At 40.0% G+C, this 21,570-nt stretch overlaps 1 protein-coding gene across 1 annotated transcript in view; it reads right to left on the bottom strand.

Annotated features, from left to right (window-relative positions):
- Nucleotides 1-10,980, bottom strand: part of pcp4b (Purkinje cell protein 4b) — a 61,690-nt gene extending 50,710 nt beyond the window's left edge. The window contains exon 1 of the mRNA XM_087283690.1: nucleotides 10,914-10,980. Within this exon, the coding sequence (XP_087139816.1) occupies nucleotides 10,914-10,922 (9 nt within the window). The 5' untranslated portion in view covers nucleotides 10,923-10,980. The remainder of the gene's footprint in view (nucleotides 1-10,913) is intronic.
- Between the last annotated feature and the right edge of the window lie 10,590 nt (nucleotides 10,981-21,570).

The following is a 21,570-nucleotide window of genomic DNA, read 5'->3' as shown; positions in this document are numbered from 1 at the left end:
AGCGCAAAACTGTCAATGTCACACTGAAGAAGATGGCCAGAGGCGATATGAACATGGAGCTGCTTATTGAACTGGTGAACAATAATCATTTCTTCATTGCTACCGCTGGAGCTGCTACTTAAACCATCCATGCTTGTTCGAATTGCCAGTCATTTTAACAACAAGCGTGTTAATCGTTTCTCTCTCTCACCTGCTACAAGTTGGTGTCAGAAGCTTAAAGTTGTGTAGCGCCATCTAATGTCAAGGAGTGATTTAGCATACTCTTCTGCTCGAAAATCACTTCGGTTTGAATTCGGAAAAACATCTCGAAAAACGCTGACAATAAATGCAAACGAAAAGCACCCCAGTGTGTACAAGCTAGACTAAGCACAATTTAAGGCCCAATTCTATTTTTGTATTTTCTTACCCTTTGGTTTTGAGTGTGGTCCTGAAAAATCTTCGTTCGAAGAGCTATTCGCTTGTGGTGACGTATTTGTGACGTATGTATACTGTTTCCGGGTCCAAGCCGCCATTCATTTGAGTGGAGAAATCATTTGTTTATGATCACGTTTTATTCCTATCACACATTAAAGTTAATTTTATATAAAATCGTAGTGTACACAACAATCTCTGGGCTTGCTGCATATCAAATACCAAAAATTTAACAATTTATAAAAAAAATTATCACTTTCTGGCAATCGGATATTAGGCATGGACATATATACTGCGATTGCGATTTTCGAAAGCATTAAATCGCTTTGTAAACGTTTATTATTACCATTTCATGAGTCTCCCCATTCAGTTGAATAGAGCGCTTGGACCCGGAAGCCGATTTGCGTGACGTCATACTTAACAAGCAGATTCACCCCTTCCCCTTAGCCCTACGCCTTTAAGCTAAATAGAATTGGGACAGCCCTACCCCTTGACCTGAACACACAAACCGAGGGTAGTGGTAAGGGGAAGGGCTAAGGGGTAGAACTAGGATTGGGCCTTAGTTTTTTCAATTCACTTACAGCACCTGTCTTTGGACTGATTGGGAAATTAGTAGAACCCAGAGGAAACCCATTTCAACACGGGGAGAACGTGCAAACTCCACACAGAAATGCCAACTGGTCCTGTCGGGATTAGAACCAGCAACCTTCTTGCTGCGAGGCGACAGTGCTAACCACTGAGCCACCATGCCGCCATTGCCCAATCCAATGTTCTTTATCCAATATATATCCAAACCCTGCTGAAAAATCCAGCTTAAACCAGCCTAGGCTGGTTGGCTGGTTTTAGCTGGTCAACCAGGCTGGTTTTAGAGGGGTTTTGGCCATTTCCAGGCTGGTTTCCAGCCATTTCCAGCCTGGTCTTAGCTGGTTAGGCTGGGAGATGACCAGCTAAAACCAGCTTGACCAGCCTAGCAGGCTGGGAGCCCGGCCAAAACCAGCTATGTCCAGCTTAAACCAGGCTGGTCAAGCTGGTTTTAGCTGGTCATTTTCCAGCCTGACCAGCTAAGGTCTCTGTGTAATATTCTAATGATATTTGGCATGACAGGAAAATCAGTTATTTTGACCTTTATGATGTCTATTTGGCTATTGCCAAAAAGAAAAACCAGTCCAAATTTTAAGATTGATTTTGTGTTTGTTGAACTATTATTCACCCTCATTTAGTACTATTACTACTCAAATCTCTTATTACAGTAGTTAAATGTTGTGAGTGTTGAATAGTCTGCAGATGCTTGTCAGATGTCATTTGTAAACTGACTTCACATCCACTGTAAACAGGCAGAATGAGAACAGCTTGGGTTTATGGATGTATTACATCAGACAGTTGCAAGGGGCAAAAAAAAAAAAAAGTCAGTGGCAATCAAGGGGCATTCAGATGCCCGGGCACATTCTTGCTCATGGCAGCACATGTCCAATCGGATTTCTGACAGCTCGTCGTGTTTCTTGGAGAAATGTAGTAGGCCTTTTGAGTGTCGTAAAGCAGTCCAGTGTGAGAGAAGTGATGTGTGGAGAGGTCAGAGATGAATTAGACGAGAGACGAAGAGACTATTTTGAAATGAGTAATGTGGGCAGTTCTTCAAGAGTTGTCAAAATCAGATTAAATGTGCCGAGTGGCTCTTGATCTATCCTCAATCTGTGCTCTGCAGCTCTGTTCCTGTGATGACTACATTCATCATGCCCTGTTGCCTCTGGTCCAAACAGCGCGGCCAGTAAATGGAAAATTAAATATATTCATTGAGACGCAGAATGTATTTTATTATGAATAGATTATTTATATTCAAAAATGTTTTGGATATCTGTGTACTGTTTTTTTTTTTTTTAATTAATAAATTTTTTTAACACACTTCTATTTATTAAAACGTATTTTAAATATGTTTGTTATTATATAATATTCTGTAGCAAAACTAGTAATGTTAAACGTCACGCACTAAAATACTGGAGCAAATAATGATGAATTATAATTATATTGTTTGTTAAACAACTAAAAACACATTGTATATCAAAATAGTGTAGTTATTTATTTGTGATATTTTTGCTTTCCTATTAAGTAACTTCTGCTTTAGAGTTCATTTATTATGAATTTATTTATTTATTATTATTTATTCATTTATTTTCATTTATTTATGGCAGCACAGTGGCTCACTGCACTGCCGCCACACAGCAAGAAGGTTGCTCAATCGAGCCCTGGCTGGGTATCCTCCGGGTGCTTCCCCCACAGCTATAGATGAATTGAATAAGCTAATTGGCCGTAGTGTATGTGTGTGAATGTGAGGGTGTATGGGTGTTTCCCAGTGCTGGGTTGCAGCTGGAAGGCTATGCGCTGCGTAAAACCTACTGTATGCTGGATAAGTTATGCTGGCGGTTCTTTATAAATTATGCTGTGGTGACTGATGCTGAATGAAAATGAACGAATTACCTTATTTTATTATTTATTAAATACATTTTTTAGTTCACTCAAGCATATTTTTTTAATTTCCTTTCACTGTTTTAAAAATGAAAGAAATCTTAATAATTAAATAGATCTGCTTTAAAAAAATAAATATTCATTTTTTAATATTTTTTTTATAATTATACATAAAAAATTAATATAAATAATAAATCTAAAACAATTTAGCTAATCTCAATGCAAAACATACATTATGGCACCATGACATGAAGCGGTAATGTCAACCACATACAACTCACTGATTCCTTACAGTATATAAGAAACACAGTAACTGCACGACACAAACAGCACATCCAGCGGTCCAGTGGTTAAAAACTACTAAAAAGGCCCAACAATATGTGTATGTTGCTAAATCATCTTCTTAATCAAGTAGGCATCACTGACCATTATTTAAACTGATTTCAGCAATATTAAACAATTTAAGTCCATGTTGTCACAGCCACAACATTATGAATGTTTTAAATAAGTGCATATATTTACTTTACATTTACATTTTACTAAATTATGTCATGAAATATGTATGCTTAACTCTAAATGTATACTTAATTCACTAGAGAGGTGTATTTAAACATAAAAGTATATTTAGATGCATACATAAAGAATTCTGTTTACTTATTAACAAATAATGAGGTTACAGTTTAAGGTGTGAGGGGTTGTTCACATAATTACCCCATTTGCTGTTTACACATCCTTATATGTGCTTGACACCTAGATCAGGACTTTCTAGTTAGAGAATGTCTCATGTCAATGAACTAAATGATAAAAAATGACACGTTTAACTCTCAATTTGCATCTTAAGCCTTTTCTGGCTTATTTTTTAATGATTGATGACCCAGTCTGTTGTGATTGTTCTACTACGCGCAGCGTGTGCCGTAAGCGAAACACTCCTAGTGGCTTATCAAGACAGTGTTGAAGCATATCAGAATTATTAGCCCTCCTGATTTATTAGCTCCCCCACCTCTATTTAACAGAAATTAGTGATGGGTCGTTCATGAACAATTTGTTCATTTTGAACGAATCTTCAATATGACTCAGGAACTACGAGTCCTCTCAGGGAGTGATTCGTTCATCCGTGCGTGCGCACATTTGTGCAGGTAGTATCGTTAATTTCAAGTCTTCATCACATTGGCAGAAGCCAATCATATGCGTTTAGAGCCGGAAAAAGAATTGATCCGCTCCCCTCTCGAGTCCTCTATCGGGTCTGAGTCACTCGTTCATCACAGGCCAATCATATGCGTTTAGAGCCAGAAAAAGAATTGATCCACTCCCCTCTCGAGTCCTCTATCGGGTCTGAGTCACTCGTTCATCACGGGCCAATCATACGCGTTTAGAGCAGGAAAAAGGAATTGAACCGTTCATCTCTCGAGTCCTCGGGTTTGAGTCATTCTGTCACGTGATGAACGAACGATCATGGCTCCTATCCTACCATGGCTTAGACTGTGCATTGATTACGATTATATGTGACTGTCAGTGTACCCCTGACATTTTTGAAGACATGAAGAGGTGAGCTGAGCAAGGAGAAAACATTACCTTCATAGACAAAACAGCAGGTCAACATTGAATTATTATTTTCTCCTTCTTATATTCTGTTAATGACTTATTTGTCGGGCGATCAACCTTTTGGGCTAGCTGTAGATGTGTTTGGAAGCAATTCGTAACATTTTATTAATATTTTGGCAAATTGAACCAAATGAACGAAATGACTCGAAAAAAGATTCGTTCATCTTGATGAACAAGACTCAAAGATCCGAGTCAGTAAAATGATCAGAACTTCCCATCACTAACAGAAATATTACTTTTTTCTACACATTTTAAACATAATAGCTTTAATAACTAATTATTTATTATTATCTTATTTTATCTTTAGCATGATGGCAGTACAAAATATTTTACTAGAGTTTTTTCATGATATTATTATACCGCTTAATGTGACATTTAGAGGCTTTATTAGGCAAGTTGGCGTAATTAGGCAAATCATTATATAACGCAGGACTTAATTTGTGCCGGAACACGCTGGATCCGGCATCTCTGAAATCTGATCCGGCACCCTATTTTACCGACCCCCCCCTCCTCAACCTCCCTCCTCCCCCATCCGCTGTTCACTTTCACGATGCTGAGTCAGCATTGTGATCTTCCGCCCCTGTAGCAAACCAGCTTGTGAAAAACACACACTTAGACCCCTGATAACACTAATACGTCTTAGTTTTAAAATGGCATTTTAGAACAAAAACAATCCACGTCCACACTGGCTTTCATACTTGATGCGCTTACCATTGTAATGTTATTTGTGACCACAGGGGGGCCATGCCGAGTAGGCTAACTGTCATGACAAAACGTATGAAGAAGTCAGCAAGTTGCATGGCGGAATTGCTAAATGAATGAATATAATAATTTATTTAAATGAACTGGTTGTGGATAAATTTGGAAAAAACTCGTTGTGACATCTCGCATGGTTCAATGGGATCTTGATAACTGCAAGTTACGCCTCTTAGTTACTACAAGTTACGCCCCTTCATCTTACGCCCCCGTCTTGCAGTCCACAACCAGATATACTTGCATTTTTTAGGATGTGTGAGAGCTGTGTGATTTCACTTATCTTTTAGAGATTGAGATATTCCAGATCTGTATCAGAATGTAATGCTTTTACAAAAAAAAAAAAAAAACAGGATTGATAAACAGCTTCTGCTATCAAATTTTCTATAAGAAAAGGCCGTGTGAAAGCTAATGAGAAGAAGCCATATGGTGTTTGATCACAGCTCTCACAGTAATTGGCCTTTTTCTTTAGATATTAAACGCTCTAATACTTTGAAGCAAACTGAATGCATAGTAATGACCTGACTGCTTAAATCAGGGCTGAGTTTATGCTAATTTTCCTCTTTCGTAATTAGCAGCCCTCTCTATGTTACATCTGGCACATCGTGTTCAAAAGCACTGCAGGTCACAGAAAATAACGACAAGAAAGCGCACACACACCTAGTTCACGTTGCTGGAGAGATACGCCACAATTGTACCACTTCCGACAGCTTTGAAGTTAATTAGGACTTCCTCTCGAAGAAATGTATGAACTATTTACTGAGAATATGCTACATCCAACCTAAGCAAAAAATAAATAAAAGAATTCAGCCATTCTGATAAACAAAATACTGTAATAAAGTAACTGAATATTCTGTTAATGTCCAAAAGGTATTTGAAGATTAAAAAGGAGATTGACTAAGGCTGGACGACTCGGCCTAAAATCAAAATATCAATTAATTGAACATTTTGATTCGATTACATTTAATGAATGATTTTTATTTATTTATTTATTTATTTATTTTGCCTTCTTGGTTCACGAACAAGTTTTGTACAGTAAAAATTCTCACTGAATGAAGGGTGCATTACTTGATTTTAAAATAATTGAAGGAAACATACATTATCTACTATCTATGACTATTTAGTGAACATCAACATTAAACAACTGGAATTAAAAAGCTCCTATTATACATTAAATATGGTCATATTTTAATTTTGGGGGTCTCCAACAACAGGCTGATAGGAAAAAAAAACACTTTCATTGTTTTATAATATGTATTTACTTTTACCTAATTATCCCAGCGACTCACATATGATTTTTTAAGCGATTCATTTGTTCCTTAGCACAATGCTAATCTGCGCTGATTGGACCGATGACAGTCTGTTGTGATTGGTCTGGACTGCGTTCAGCGCGAGCTGCCCATCACAGCCTATCAGCAATATTGAAGTAGTCAGAGTGCATAGTGTATGTGTGAGCATACCTGCCAACACTCCTGTTTTTCCTGGGAGTCTCCCGTATTTCAGACCCATCTCCCGTATTTCAGACCCATCTCCCACCACCCTCCCGTTTTGCTATTTATTTAGCAGAAAACTCTCGTAATTTCAACCACCCAAAGGTGGCAACCATTTTAGTCGCACTTACACTTGTGAAATGGGGGAAGAAACTGGTCCATGAACTGTAAACTGTAAAGTTTCTGTCGAGCTCTGACAAAGTCCCACACATCAATAGTCTTTTCTGATCTTTCCTTTAGCAAACGGCCGCTGAATGCTTTGTTGTAAGTGTGTAGATTGCTGAAGCACTCGTCAGAAAAATGACAGGAACACAGCTGGGGGTATAATGCTGGGGTAGTTTTGCAAAAAATAAACCTCAACCATGGACTTTTCACAGTTTCATCCTTGGGTAGAGAAAAGAACAATAACTTTTCCCTCACACTTCCAATAATATCCAGCGGAGCATATCGTCTACACGACTTGACTCAACTGGGATTTGCAACAGTGTTTGTGCTCCTCTTTTTCTTTGCTACTGTTTGTGGGCGGGGCCAGGTGTTTAAATTTTTCCGGGTTTGCGTGCAACAGTTGGACAGGGCTTAAGTTTTGTATTGACATAACACCAAAACAACTAAAGACTCGTTACCAAGACGATTCATTTGAAGGCACTATGAGTCGACTCTTTTATAAATTAATCAATAGTTTTAAACACGGTGCACTTTTAGATTTAAGCCTTAGCTGGATATTTAACTTCACTTATGCCGAGTTCACATCAGACGCGGAAGGAGCGTCAAGCGCGAGTGATTTACATGTTAAGTCAATGCAAATGCGCGAATAGACATCCTGCGGCGCGATTTGCGCGGATAACGCAATATGCGCATCGCGAATTGAGCGTTTAGTGCATATGATGTGCTTAAAGCACGCTTCGCACAAATCGCTCAAGTTCAAAGAGCTGAACTTAAGCGGACATTCACGCAGCATTAACCAATCAGGAGCTTGCTCTTGTGGGGGCGTGATTGTAACGTACCGCCTGTTGTTGGTGTCCCAGGGGAAGCCAACACCGACAACAGTTCTTCAAACTGGGCTTGGCTCAGTCAGAAGCACTGCTGAAAGCCTCCATCATCCAGGTTCAGTTTCTGGAGCTGTTCATGAGCTCACAGAGCTGAATGCACCTCTGAAAGGATCTAGTGGACTCAGACACGGCCCTAAACACATCAACAGAGTCTCATAGAGCACATAAACACTGTTATTTTCTTAATAAAATCCATGTTAGCCATTTAGCAACAAAGCTAGAGTCACCGGGCAGACAGAAGCCCTGCCCATCACGCAAATCCGCGTCTGATCTGAAGTGAATTTGACGCGCGAATGAAGGGAGTAAACTCAAAGTTTCACATGGCTATTTACGCGCGAATAGTGCAATGTATCCACGTGTTTCGCGTCTCTTGTGAACGCAGCATTAGAGTTGTGTTACACACTACATGGAGGGTCATTTTCAAATACCATGATAGGGGCTCTTTAAAACACAAATTGCCTAAAACCAAAAGTCACTTTTTTCCTATAAAAAAGGTGAATAACTTGTACTTTTGGAAACAAAATAAAATAAAACTCTTGTATATCCTGTAAATAATATTTTATTTTATAAAGTTATAATACAACAGTGCATTTCTTGCATCTTCTGTAAACAAATATTTTAATGTAAATAAGAATTTCAATGGAATGGAAAATATGCCATCTCAAAGCATCTCAGGGCAGTTTCCAATCATCGTCAGTATAGTGCAAAGTAGGGCTTGACAAGAGATCAAATGTGGCTTCAAAGTGGATGCAGAAGTATAAATCAGCCTTAACTACATGGCTTTTTTCTGAGGTTTTGTAAGTGTCGTGTCAGCCACAGTGAAGGCTGCGCTAGATCATACACTTGCACTTGACGCAGAAGTATAAACAGAGCGGGGTCGCGTGACTCCACATGCGGTAGGGAAACTAATTGAAATAATTGACCTGGAAAATTTTCAATCGACCATAGGCTCTCAATGTCGATTTTGATTATTTTTCGATGAATTGCCCAACCCTAAGACTGATAATAGTAATAGCCCAGGATTTATATTTCATCAATAAATGTGTTGTCCTGAACCAATATGTATTTTGTTTATCATACAACAGTAACTGACAGTATTATAATATTACTAGGAACTGTGTATAAACCTAACTACACACAAAATCACATTGGAAAACAGCGATTCAATAGTGAAGATGAAGTGCAATATGCAGCCAGAGAATCAAATCAAAATAAAGCCGATAACAGGCTTTTAATACATAAAAGCTGAAAAAAAAATTCTGCTTTGTAGATATTAAATAATAAAAGAGACAACATTTGTATTTAAGTGATTTTAAGGTTGCAAAATGCTTACTCTTTTTATAACATCATGTCTACGTGACAATATTGCATTTACTCACAGTATATAACCACTATGGCATATAGTGCATTATTTTACAGTTTTTCTCAGTCGCTTTGGTCCATTTTCTCAGATCACAATTAAAATTCCCAAAAATACTTGTTCAATCTTCACATCATTGTGTCACTTGTGCACATCAAAAAAGCCGTTTCTTATTTCTCAGAACAAGTTGCAAATGCGTTTGTACATCCATGCAAATGATTATGTGCAATTCTCTGATGCTTCCTAGATTAATTTTGGTCTCTGTTGAATAGCCTCACCCCGCATAACATTTAATCGTTTGTTCAAGGTTTAAGTCATCATAAAATGGCTGAACAAGTTGTCATAATATTTTGTCATAATGCATTTTTCTAGACATTTCCATTAGACTTTTTTTTTTCTAAATCTGTCTACAATTAGTACATTTCTCCCAGGTGAACCTTGACTTTTTCTAATGAAGGTGCATCTCAAAGGAGATTCCTATTTTCACATTACTACTTTATTTGTACTATGCAATGCTGTCTTTTCCTTTCTGCATCACAATGATAGGATCTAGCAACAAATTACAGTACAAACAGCAAAAAAAAGCCATAGTTTACATCAGAACTGCCATCCAGAGTACAGTGTTAAATTAACAACATGACTAAGTTTTATCTGTACACGATGACACAAGGACTTTTACTTCAGATGGCACTGACACATTAATTGACACAGAAATTTAGTTTTGAGAGATGAACTAAGGATTTTGAGCAAGAAACTGGCTTTTGCAAGTAATCCATGGTGTTTTGCTATTTGTCCACGTTGTTTTGAGAAATGCACTTCAATTCTGATCAGAAAAATGTAGCAAAGTGACTGAGAAAATCTGTAAAAAGGCTCAACTAGTTTAGCATTTTATACATTTAACATTGAGGTATGCACTTGTATGTACATGGGCTGCATACATTAAATAATGAATGAAATATCCATCGGTTAACACAATGTCGTTTTTGTATGTTACAGTTTTGCAGCTGATGTTTTTCAGTTACCTCCCTGGTTTTTCTGAACTGCCATTAAACAGCCTATAATGCTATTTAATGGCGAGTTCCCATAGTGATAACATGCCTTGCTATTGAGTGATCGTGTCTCAAAAGGTCACTGTGTGTTCAATGAAGTGTATCGCTTCTCCCAGGCAATTACAGAGAGAAAATTCAGTCTTTGTGTTGCATAATGTCACATAATGTGTATGTTTATAGAGAATATAGACTTTGAAAAGCAAAACCTACCTTTAGAACTAAACAGAATTTACTGATGTAAAAGATAGATAGATAGATAGATAGATAGATAGATAGATAGATAGATAGATAGATAGATAGATAGATAGATAGATAGATAGATAGATAGATAGATAGATAGATAGATACTCTATGTATGTTGGTAGCATACAGTGTAGTCTAGCCTACAGTATATGTTTCATGAAAATAACCTCACAGAAAGTGGACTTTTATTAAGAAAAACATGATAACATGACAATGAAACTTATTTTAATGGTGATAAATGCTCTTCACAAATCATAAAGTAAAATGAAATAACACATTTAGCTTAACACATCCACCGTCAATTAAAAAGATAAGCAGCTACAGTAATGAAACTGCTCTGAGCGAAGATCCACAGCAACACACTGCAGCACCAAAAAAAGAAATCAATATGCCGAAAACCATTGTGGCTATTATATAATCAATCTCTGTCGCAAAAGCATCTGTTCTTACAGCACCTTTAACCCTCGTCTGGACGCGGTAAAGCGGGAGCCCTTACCTCACTCATGGTTCAGCGTTCTCACGGGTTTTCCTCAGCGTCACTTCAGCTGTAAAGAGTTCACAGTGGTTTCCTCACTCCGAGGGAGCTTTATAAAGTATGAAGCCGTCTCCTCTGTGCCATCACGGCGGCACTAAACCAATAGGAGAGCCGTCGGCAAATCTCCTCCCTTCTTTCTGAAATATTACTGTCCTCTTTTATTCCTGCAGTAATGACGAGAGCTGCTGTTCTCTGATCTCTGTTCCCTCATCATCAGCGCAGCTTCAGCAGCCTTTAGGAGAAACCATCACCAGGATTATATTCGCGCCACACTCGATTAAATAAATTAATATTCAGACGTGGATATTTATAAAACAAATGCATGAGTGGATGCATGAGTTTCTAAGGCTTATAAATTAGTACATTTAAGACCACACATTAGTTTATATTTACGTGCCAATGTAAGTAACACAACACACGCGCCATGTTTAATCTGGATTTACTCTGGGTTATTAGGCAACGTGATCGCTTTTTATATTATGTCATAAATTACATACATATATGAGTACATCCCTCACAAATATCTCATTTAAATAATTTTTTTTCTATAGGAAGCGTTACAATGTTATATTTCTGCATATACATTAGATTAGAAAGTACTGAAGCTCAAACTTTAACTTATCTAACAAAAACAACTTATGATAATGGTACAAAATTAGTGCACACAAATTTATAAGTTAGAGAAAATATAAGAATTGAAAAGAGAAATATAAAAATTCATGAAAATTTTTGTTGAAATTTTGTAGTTTGTTATGTTTTGTAATCTATTTCTAAAGATGTTCGGTGACTAATATATTCATTCATTCATTTATTTTCTTGGCGGCTTTGTCCCTTTATTAATCTGGGGTCGCCACAGCGGAATGAACCGCCAACTCATCCAGCAAGTTTTTCTGCAGCGGATCCCCTTCCAGCCACAACCCATCTCTGGGAAACATCCACACATAAACTACGGACAATTTAGCCTACCCAATTCACCTGTACCGCATGTCTTTGGACTGTGGGGGAAACCGGAGTACCCGGAGGAAACCCACGCGAACGCAGGGAGAACAAGCAAACTCCACACAGAAACGCCAACTGAGCCGAGGATCGAACCAGTGACCCAGCGACCTTCTTGCTGTGAGGCGAACGTGCTACCCACTGCGCCGCGACTTTTATTTTAATAAATATGTGCATTTAATAAATGTTTTTTATGGACCTAAATATTTGACCTTTGATTCACTGAGAAATTTATAAAAATCTTTATTTTTAAAGTAGGTTGTACTCCTTTGTTGTGCACTGTATTCACCTAATTCTCCGCGGACGAGCGGGCACAGCCATTTGAATCTTTTTGGCATGAGATTTCCGGTCTCATTTACTTTCATTCATTTTTAGACATTAAAAACTGCTCGTTTCACTGTTTGATGTTGCAAACTGACATTTCCTTGTTATATTATTCTACTTGGTCTGTATAGTCATGCAAACATTTGTTTGTAGAGCAAGTAGTTTGACCGTTTTTCGCCGTTTATTATTCCTAGTCATTTCTCCCATAGGCGACTGAAACTGAAGTTCTAAGACAATCGCGAAAACAGGCGCACTTTTTATATTAATAAGGTCAATTAATTTTTATAATAAGGTCAATACAGTGGTGTAAAAAATTTTTTTGCCTGTTTACTGATTTCTTAAAATATTAGTCAAAGATAATACAAGTAAAAATATCATGCAGTTTTGAAATGAAGGTTTTTATTATTAAGGAAAACAATTTTTAAAACTACATAGCCCTGTGTGAAAAAGTGTTTGCCTCTGATTTATACTTCTGCATCAAGCGCACGTTTATGCTCTGGCGTAGCTTGCGCATAGTCGCATAGCCCTCGCCATGACTGTCACCGACATGACGATGCATAGCGCAAGTTCTGAGATTGGTCGGCCTGGCATCGCTGTACGAATGTGGGCAGGACCGAGAGCCGCTCGAACCCGTTGGAGCGAGTGTTTACAAGTTTAGAGTCACGTAGAGGAAGAAACTCAACACAGAGGAACATAAACGCCTACTGCCAGCTAGTGTTTTGGAAGTGTTATTGCAGACCTACACAAACAGTGCGCAGAAGTATAAATGCACAGCAATGCACAAGGCATGAGCCGTAGGTCATGCCAATCGCTCAACACAGAAGTATAAACCAGGCTTTAAAAGCAAAAATTGCACCCTTGAAAAATTGTCTGTTACACCCTTGAGAAAAAATGTTGGCCCACTCATTTTGCAGAATTGTTGTAATTCAGCCATATTGGAGGGGTTTTGGGTCTTCACGCCACAGCATCTTAATTATATTCAGGTCAGGACTTTTACTAGGCCATTTTTCTTCAGCCATTGAGAAATTGACTTGCTGATGTGCTTTGGATTATTGTACGGCTGCAGAACCCAAGTTCGCTTCAGCTTGAGGTCACTAACAGATGGCTGGACATTCAGGTCCAGAAGCAGCAAAACAGCCCCAGACCATCACACTACCACCACGTTTTACTGTTGGCATGATGTTCTTTTTCTGTAATCTGGTGTTACTTTTAAGCCATACATAATGGGATGCACACCTTCCAAAAAGTTAAACTTATCAGTTCAAAGAGTATTTTCCCAAAAGCTTTGGGGACCATCAAGATGTTTTCCGACAAAACTGAGACGAGCCTTCATGTTCATTTTGCTCAGCAGTGGTTTTCGTCTTGAAACTCTGCCATGCAAGCAATTGTTAAACAGTCTTTTCTTGATGTTGCGTTCACCACAAACGAGGATGAAGCATGAAGCGTGAGTGATTTACATGTTGAGTCAATGCAAAGATGTGAATAGGCATCCTGCAGCGTGATTCGCACGAATGAGGCAGCGCGAATGATGCAATTTGTGCGAATGAAGCAGCACGAGTTGAGTGTTTTGCATGTTTGACGCACGTGTCGCATATTTTGGCGAATTGCTTAAGTTGAAAAAATGTGAAACTCAGCAGACGTTAGTGCCATGTTAACCAAGCTTGCTCTTGTAGGGGAGTGATTATGAAGTAGTGCCTGTTGTTGGTGTCCTAAGGGAAATCCTCTTGCCGACATTGGCCAACAGTTAATCAAACTGGGCTCGGCTCAGTCTGAAGCACTGCTGAAAGCCTTCATCATCTAGGTATAGTGACTGGAGAAGTTGATGAACTCACATAATGCACCTCTGAAAGGATGTAGTGCACACAGACACGGAACCGAATGAAATTACGCTGTTTTTCAGCCTTCCTAAAGCACATAAACACAGCTGTGCTCTCAATAAAGTCCATGTTAGCTATTTCACAACAACGCTAGAGTCACCTGGCAGACAGAAGCCCTGCCCGTGATGAGAATCTGTGTTTGTTGTGAATGTGAGGTGCAAATGAAGTGAGTAAACTCAAAACCTTCACGCGTCTATTTTCAAGCTAATAGCGTGATTTATTCGTGTGCTCCATGTGTGGTGTGAAAACAGCATTATGGTGGAGTCATGAACACACCTTGACCGAGGCAAGTGCAGTTCTTTGGATGTTGTTATGTGGGCTTTTGTGACCTCTTGGATTAGTTGTCACTGCACACTTGGGGTCACTGCAGTTCCTTATATAGTCATAAAATTTAACCTATCAATTCTTGTTTGGTCACAAGACACACAGGGTACCAATAGCATTTGACGTAATCGACCATAAAACACACAGGGTGCCAGTAGAAATTGACTAGTGAGTAGTGAGTGAGTAAATTATGACATCATTTAAATCTTTGAGCAAACTATCCCATTAAAATACAATTTCTTGCAATCCAGAGGTATAATTCTATACTGCTTGCACATGATTTATATTATATAACCACTACACTCATCTGTACGATTAGATTTCATTTTAGTGTGCATATTCCTGTTTAGTCTGTTCAAAGGCTTCAGACTTCTCCAGAATGTAATGCCATGGGTATTTCTGCAGCTGTTTCCTCTGAGAATAAAGTTGCATCAGAAGAAATATAGCCGTTCTCTTTACATTGGTCTCTGCAACACATTCCAATCACATGAGCATCTGTGCTGCAGAAGATCCAGCCAGAGGTTTACGCAGAGGTAATGCTGCAGAGAAACACCCACTCAAGGAGAAATCCCTCCTCAACAACACCAGCAGCCTTACAAACACCAGCTATTTTAAGATTCTGCCAGACATTACTTTAGGTTTGACAGCACCTACTCATGTTTTCATTCCTAATAGTGAAAAGGAAGCCATCTCAGGTTGAGCGTATCTTACAGCACCAGTGATTCTTAGAGAAGCCGTTAACTGATTTGTGTTCCAGACTGAGGGAAGGATTTTTTTTTACTGTGAGTGTGCCATAGGGAGACCTTTTCTGATGCAATATTTATGGGTGAAAATTGTAAGCACTACAATGAACTAAAGAAAAAATTTCATTCATGCAAAAATTGTCACGTTTGGTGGATTGAAACAGGAACAAAAAGGGTGTAGGATCCAAGTGCAGTTGAATGATGTACTTTATTGTGCAGTGACGAAGAACCAAAAAATCCAAAAATCAAAGTATCAAACAAACAAACAAGGAACTAAAACAGATTAAACTTAAACTCGGCAACTACGACAGGATACAAGACTGGAATCAAGGTTCAACATACCAACAAGGACGAACGACGAACTGACAAACAGTGGTAGAATGGTTGCATAAATAGTCCAGGAAATCAATGGGGAAACAGAGACAGCTGTGTATACAAATCAGTGTAAGTGAGTTCCAGTGTGTGCGCGTGGTATGTATGGATTTGTAGTTCTTGGGCGCTGTAGTTCACTCTCAGAGTTCGTCGAACTACAGCGCCCTCAGGTGGTTACTAACAGTCATGATAACTGACAGTCATGACAAAAATGTGTTTCTTATTGTACACCCTATGTACACCCTTGAAATAAAAACAATATCGTTTCTAATCAGAGGTCATGACCAATAATATAATTACTGTCGAATATTTTTTCTCTATATTAATTTTGGTTTGGTCATAATTGATAGTTTGCCATGTACAACTAATTAGAATGCCAATTACAGTTAATCAAGGGTCAGGTATCCTATCTGGAATAGTCGTACAACACCTGCCCACGTACCTCCCCTTTCACCCTTCATCTTGGTGCCCTACACTGGTAGGAAAATGGTGAAAGATAATTCATTTTTCTGTCTCCTCCTCCCACCCCTGTGCTGCTGCCCATTGAAAGAGGGATATTTAACATGTCATCGAAGGAGACAGCAGAGCACAGGCCTGATGACAGCAGGAAACGTCTAGTTTTCTTTAGTAGTCTATTTCTTCATTTGGGCACCCTGACCGGCACTTCACTTCACCCCATCACCGGGTCCCAGTGCACATCCCAGTGCACCTATCCCTTGCTCCACTCCCTCAATAAAACAGCCTTACAGAGATTTTAACTGTGTCTCTGTGTCCATGTGATCTCTCGCCTTCAAAATCTGGTGGAAAATGCGGAGCTATTGACGGGTCACACATGACACAGATAACTAACATCTGGACTGTTTTCCTCATAAGGTCTCTCTTTCTCTCTCCCACCACTTACCACCAGCACCTGGGGTTGAAGATGGACGACATGCACCGCCAGCTCGAGGAACTGGACTGCTGCCAGCTCCGTCACATGGAGCGTGTCACTGGGAGCGAAGAGGAGAGGCATGATTTGAGAACCCCAGGAGTTTTACAAGCTGAAGTAGAGAGTTTGTGGCACGCTGGTACCAGCAGTGTGCGCTGGACGAGCGCTCCTCAGACAAAGAGCAGTCCAAGGCATTAATGGAACTCTTTGACTGCTTGAAAACCAACCAACAGCCGCCCAGGTCATGGAAAGGTTGGTGATCAACTGCTTGCTGCAGAAGTTGCCCTACCAGCAACGAAAACACATCTTGCATCGCAACCCTGCCAACTGGCCGGAGCTGATGGAAGGCATTGAGTTGGCGGAGGCATCCGCAACCAAGGATGCAAGAGAGAGAGCGCGCGCGCGAAGGAACCCTACAAATGTCGACCTGCAAAGGGCACCACATGTTCAGTATAGAGACCTGTGGCCCCCTCGCCACCAGATGCGAAGTCGTCTGCACCATCGCCACCATCTGGGGACCGGATTTGCTTCTTTACTCGGTCTGCTCCCTAACCCCCTGTAAGGTCTGTTCAGAGACAGCTCCTGCCCATTGGAAAAGGGGTATTTAACACAAGCCATTGAGGGAGACAGCAGAGCATGAGCTTGAACACAGCAGGGAACTCTCTCTGAGTCTATCTCCTCCACTGGGCACCCTGACTGGCACTTCACTTCACTTGATCACCGGACCTACTTTGGACATTGAACTCACCACCTTGCACATCCCAGGACATCTCTTGCTCCACTCCCTCAATAAAACAGCCCTACAGGGATTTTCACTGTCTCTGTGTCCGTGTGATCTCTCACCTGCGACAATATATGAATGTGTGTGTGTGTGTGTGTGTGTGTGTGTGTGTGTGTGTGTGTGTGTGTGTGTGTAAAATATGCTAAAAAGGTTTTAGCTGTAATGATTGGTTTAACCCATCAAAATAATTTACATAACTAACAGATAATTCTGTAATGCCTCAGGCACCAACCCAATGATCAAAGTTTTCATCGAAACTCTCCCTACTTAGGAAGAGAAAAAATATTTGGAATTAATCACAGATTCAGTCGCTGATAGGCAATATCTTTGGTCTGAGAGGAGAGCCTATACAGTTACACAACACTGATGCTATAGGGAAGAGTGTAGACTAAGATAAGCCACACATGCCTGCAAAGCTGTAATTCATGCAAACTGAATCCTTATTACTGGGCTCGTAACTAAACGTGGCTTTATCTTCTATAAACTGAAGCAAATCTAGACCCAGAGCAATGCAGTGATTCTCACTTAAAGGGGTAGCTCACGAAAAACAAATGTCATCATCATGTTCTCTCAATCAACTGGTACGAAACATAAGTTTCTTTCTTCTGCTCAATACAAAAGAAGAAATTTAAAAGAAAATATTGGACTCTATAGCATTCCAGTCTGCCAATGTTAATACGGTCTTTATAATCCAGTGCATAGATACATCATTTTGTAAACTACTGAAATAACGAACACATCTCTTTACACGGGTGCATTCCCATAGCATTTCAAGAGTTCACACTTAGCTGATGATTGATAATAAAGCTAGTTTGGCGTGCTGTCCCGGGAGAGAGCCCTGAGCTTATAAGATCCTTGAGCCCTGGGCTCCCTCCTGTTGCAAGGCGAGAGGGGAGTTTGAGCTCAGGTAGATCTCGATGACCCCCTCTTGCTTGTTGTAGCTAAGTGTCAGATATGGATGCTGAAAGGTGTACTCAGAGTTTAGCTAAAGTATTTGGATTAATTGATAGAGTGCTTGTTTTTGAACTGTGGGAGGAAACCGGAGGATCCGGGGAAAACCCACGCGACCACGGGGAGAACGAGCAAACTTCGGACAGAAATGCGGTCTGGTTTGAAAAGGAATTAAACCAGGGGCATTCTTGCTGTGAGGCAACAGCGCTAATCGCTGGCCACCGTGACGCCCGTTTGAAAGGAGGGAAAGTAGGTTTGGGGGGGGGGGGGTCTTCAAGATGAAGATATTGAGATGAGAAAAGTCTTGTTATTTATAGTGAGTTAAGAATCGTCTGATAGGATAATCAGTCATAAGCTAAAGTTGGAACAGCTGTGAATTCTCTCGAAATTTGTTTATAAATAAACTTCACTTAAATTGGCTGGAATATCCTCTTGCTAAATCCAGAGAATTAAAAAAATACATACCCTTATGTCTTCTCCCATTCGGTGTGCTCAACCATACAGGCCCTTTTTGAAAATACCGGTAAATTCTCAAAGAGAAGTTGTAATATTTACCGGTAATCACGTCTAATCAACGTTTAGAACACACTGACTTGAGACATCTACTCCAGCCATTGAGACGCATTCACATCCGCACTGTTTATGAAAATAAAAGCCTTTGAATATTTATCCAGACACATTTAGCTGCTAGATATAAGTCAGATCACGTTTCTATGTTCCTTCTGAATGTCATCTTCACTCTATGCCAGTTTAAAACAAAATGGAGCCCAATGACCTCCTACTTTCATTCCCATTACAAAATATGAAACATTAAGCTCACTGTGTGGTTTTGGCAATATGTCAGGTTATATGGACACAATAAAGATTACTAGAGGAAATGCATGTTGAAATATGAAATCGCTGTCTCTTTTGCTAAATATAATAATCATTCATTCATGCTACGGCGCAGCCTACTTGTTGACGCATGGCCTACGCTGTGGCCGTCGGCATCGCTGACGTGCACCTCTCAAAAAATTTAACTACACTTCGCAAGGAAGCGTAGCGCAAGCTCTGTGATTGGTCAGCTTGGCAGCGCTGACGAGTCTGGGCGGGACCGAGAGCCGCGCGAGCCCAATGGAGCGAGTGTTTACAAATGTGGAGTCCCGTGAAGGAGCTCCGGATGGAAAGTTTTGTTTTGTGTTTACCTCATAGTTAAAGTTGTTGCACGTCTACCGGTTCCTGCCTCAAAATGAGCAAGTTTGAGCCACTTGTACATTCAGGAAGCGTTCAGAAAAAACAAAACACAAGTGAAGAAACTCGACACATTAACACCTCACTGCCAACTAGCACTTCGGAAGTGTTAATGCAGACCAACAAAAACAGCGCGCAGAAGTATAAATGCACAGCTAGGCACGTTTTATGCGTCGTCGGTTACACCGGTCACTTGATGTACAAGTATAAACCAGGCTTCAGTCCCCTTATTAATCCGGGGTCGCCACAGCAGAATGAACACCAACGTTTTTACGCATCGAATGCCTTTCCAGCTGCAACCTATCTCTGGGAAACATCCACACACACTCACTCATACACTACGGACAATTTAGCCTACCCATTTCACCTGTACCACATGTCTTTGTACTGTGGAGGAAACCAGAGCACCCGTAGGAAACCCACGCGAACGCAGGGAGAACATGCAACCTCCACACAGAAATGCCAACTGAGCTGAGGCTCGAACCAATGACCCAGCGACCTTCTTGCTGTGAGGTGACAGCACTACCTACTGCACCATAGCGTCACCCAAATATAATAATCAGTAAGCTATAATTTTAATAATCAATATTAATTATAAAACTATAAAGTACAATAAGCTTATATACAATACAGGAAATAAAAGGCAAGCAATTGGTCAAACATGCAGAATCAGTGTATGTGGTTACAGATTCAGTCATGGCTAATAGTAGGCTAATAAATTCAAACGACAGAGTCGTTGGATATAGGTCTACACAAGATGAATTATGGATCACGATTAACAACTACAGAGAGATGAGATCCACCAGAAGATTTGGGATAACCTGGCCTACGTTCAGCTTCTGGGCAGGTGTGCTGTTCTCAGATGCGAGAATACGCTGAAACAGCTTTCAGTGCATGCCAGAGTATGTGTATGGTCACGTGATGTGTGTTTTCAGCAGTGTAGTGTAGACTGAGAGGTGTTCAGAAATGTTAAATGAAACGCCAGTCTGGACGTGGATAGTTTTTGTCCTACAATGCCATTTTAAAATGAAAACATATTAGTGTAAACGGGGCCTAAAACTGATTTGACTTTTGGAAATCATCAAGCGACCCCCCCCCCCTTTTGGGAACCACTGTCTTAATTTGTAATTCAGCAGGCAGGTGATTTTCTTGGGAGAAGAGCAAACATGTAACCAGTTTACAATGTAAACGAGGATCTTCATGCAATCACCAGAGTATAAAGTCACTTCCCTGAATCACAGCTTGTGCATCTATAGGTCTAGGAGAACCGTTCTTTGGAAAAGGAAAAGGGAAAACATCCATGGAAGAAGGTGATCCAGGGAGAAGGTAAAGTGAACCATCTGACATCAATTCCAGCCCCTGAATGACTGAAATCAAGGAGGCTTTATGGGGGACGGTGATTGCTGATGCAGGTTTGTTCTATTAGTATTCAGGTGAGCGTGATTGGATGTGAAGGGAGGTGGCAGGAGCGATGATTGGAGCTGAGGGAACGTGGTGGTGAGGGAGAATGGTGATTGGAGCAGCAGGAATGAGCTGGGGATGTGACAATATTAATTTATTCATTTTCTTGTCGGATTAGTCCCTTTATTAATCTGGGGTCGCCACAGCAGAATGAACCACCAACTTATCCAGCAAGTTTTTACACAGCAGATGACCTTCCAGCCACAACCCATCTCTGGGAAACATCCACACATACACACACACACTACAGACAATTTAGCTTGTACCACATGTCTTCGGACTGTGGGGGAAACCACGCAAACACAGGGAGAACATGCAAACTCCACACAGAAACGTCAACTGAGCCGAGGATCGAACCAGCGACCCAACGACCTTCTTGCTGTGAGGCGAACAAGCTACCCACTATACAACACTATACCGACAATATGTACGAAATAAATGTAGATGTAATATGTACAAAAAAATCAGAATTCAGGTAAGGCCACAAACACTTTTTACACCAATGTATACTTCATCATTTGATGAAAATAATTTCTAAAAATTGTTTCATAAAAGTATATTAAAATCATAAAAATAAATGCATCCTTTGGGATGCTATTAATTGCTGACACCGGCAATAAAAATGCCATTA

Source organism: Danio rerio, chromosome 15 (genome assembly GCF_052040795.2).
Source record: "Danio rerio strain M-AB ecotype USA chromosome 15, GRCz13ab, whole genome shotgun sequence".
In the NCBI taxonomy this organism is placed as follows: domain Eukaryota; kingdom Metazoa; phylum Chordata; class Actinopteri; order Cypriniformes; family Danionidae; genus Danio; species Danio rerio.
The sequence above is the reverse complement of the archived record's forward strand: the minus strand, read 5'-3'. Positions and strand labels throughout refer to the sequence as shown.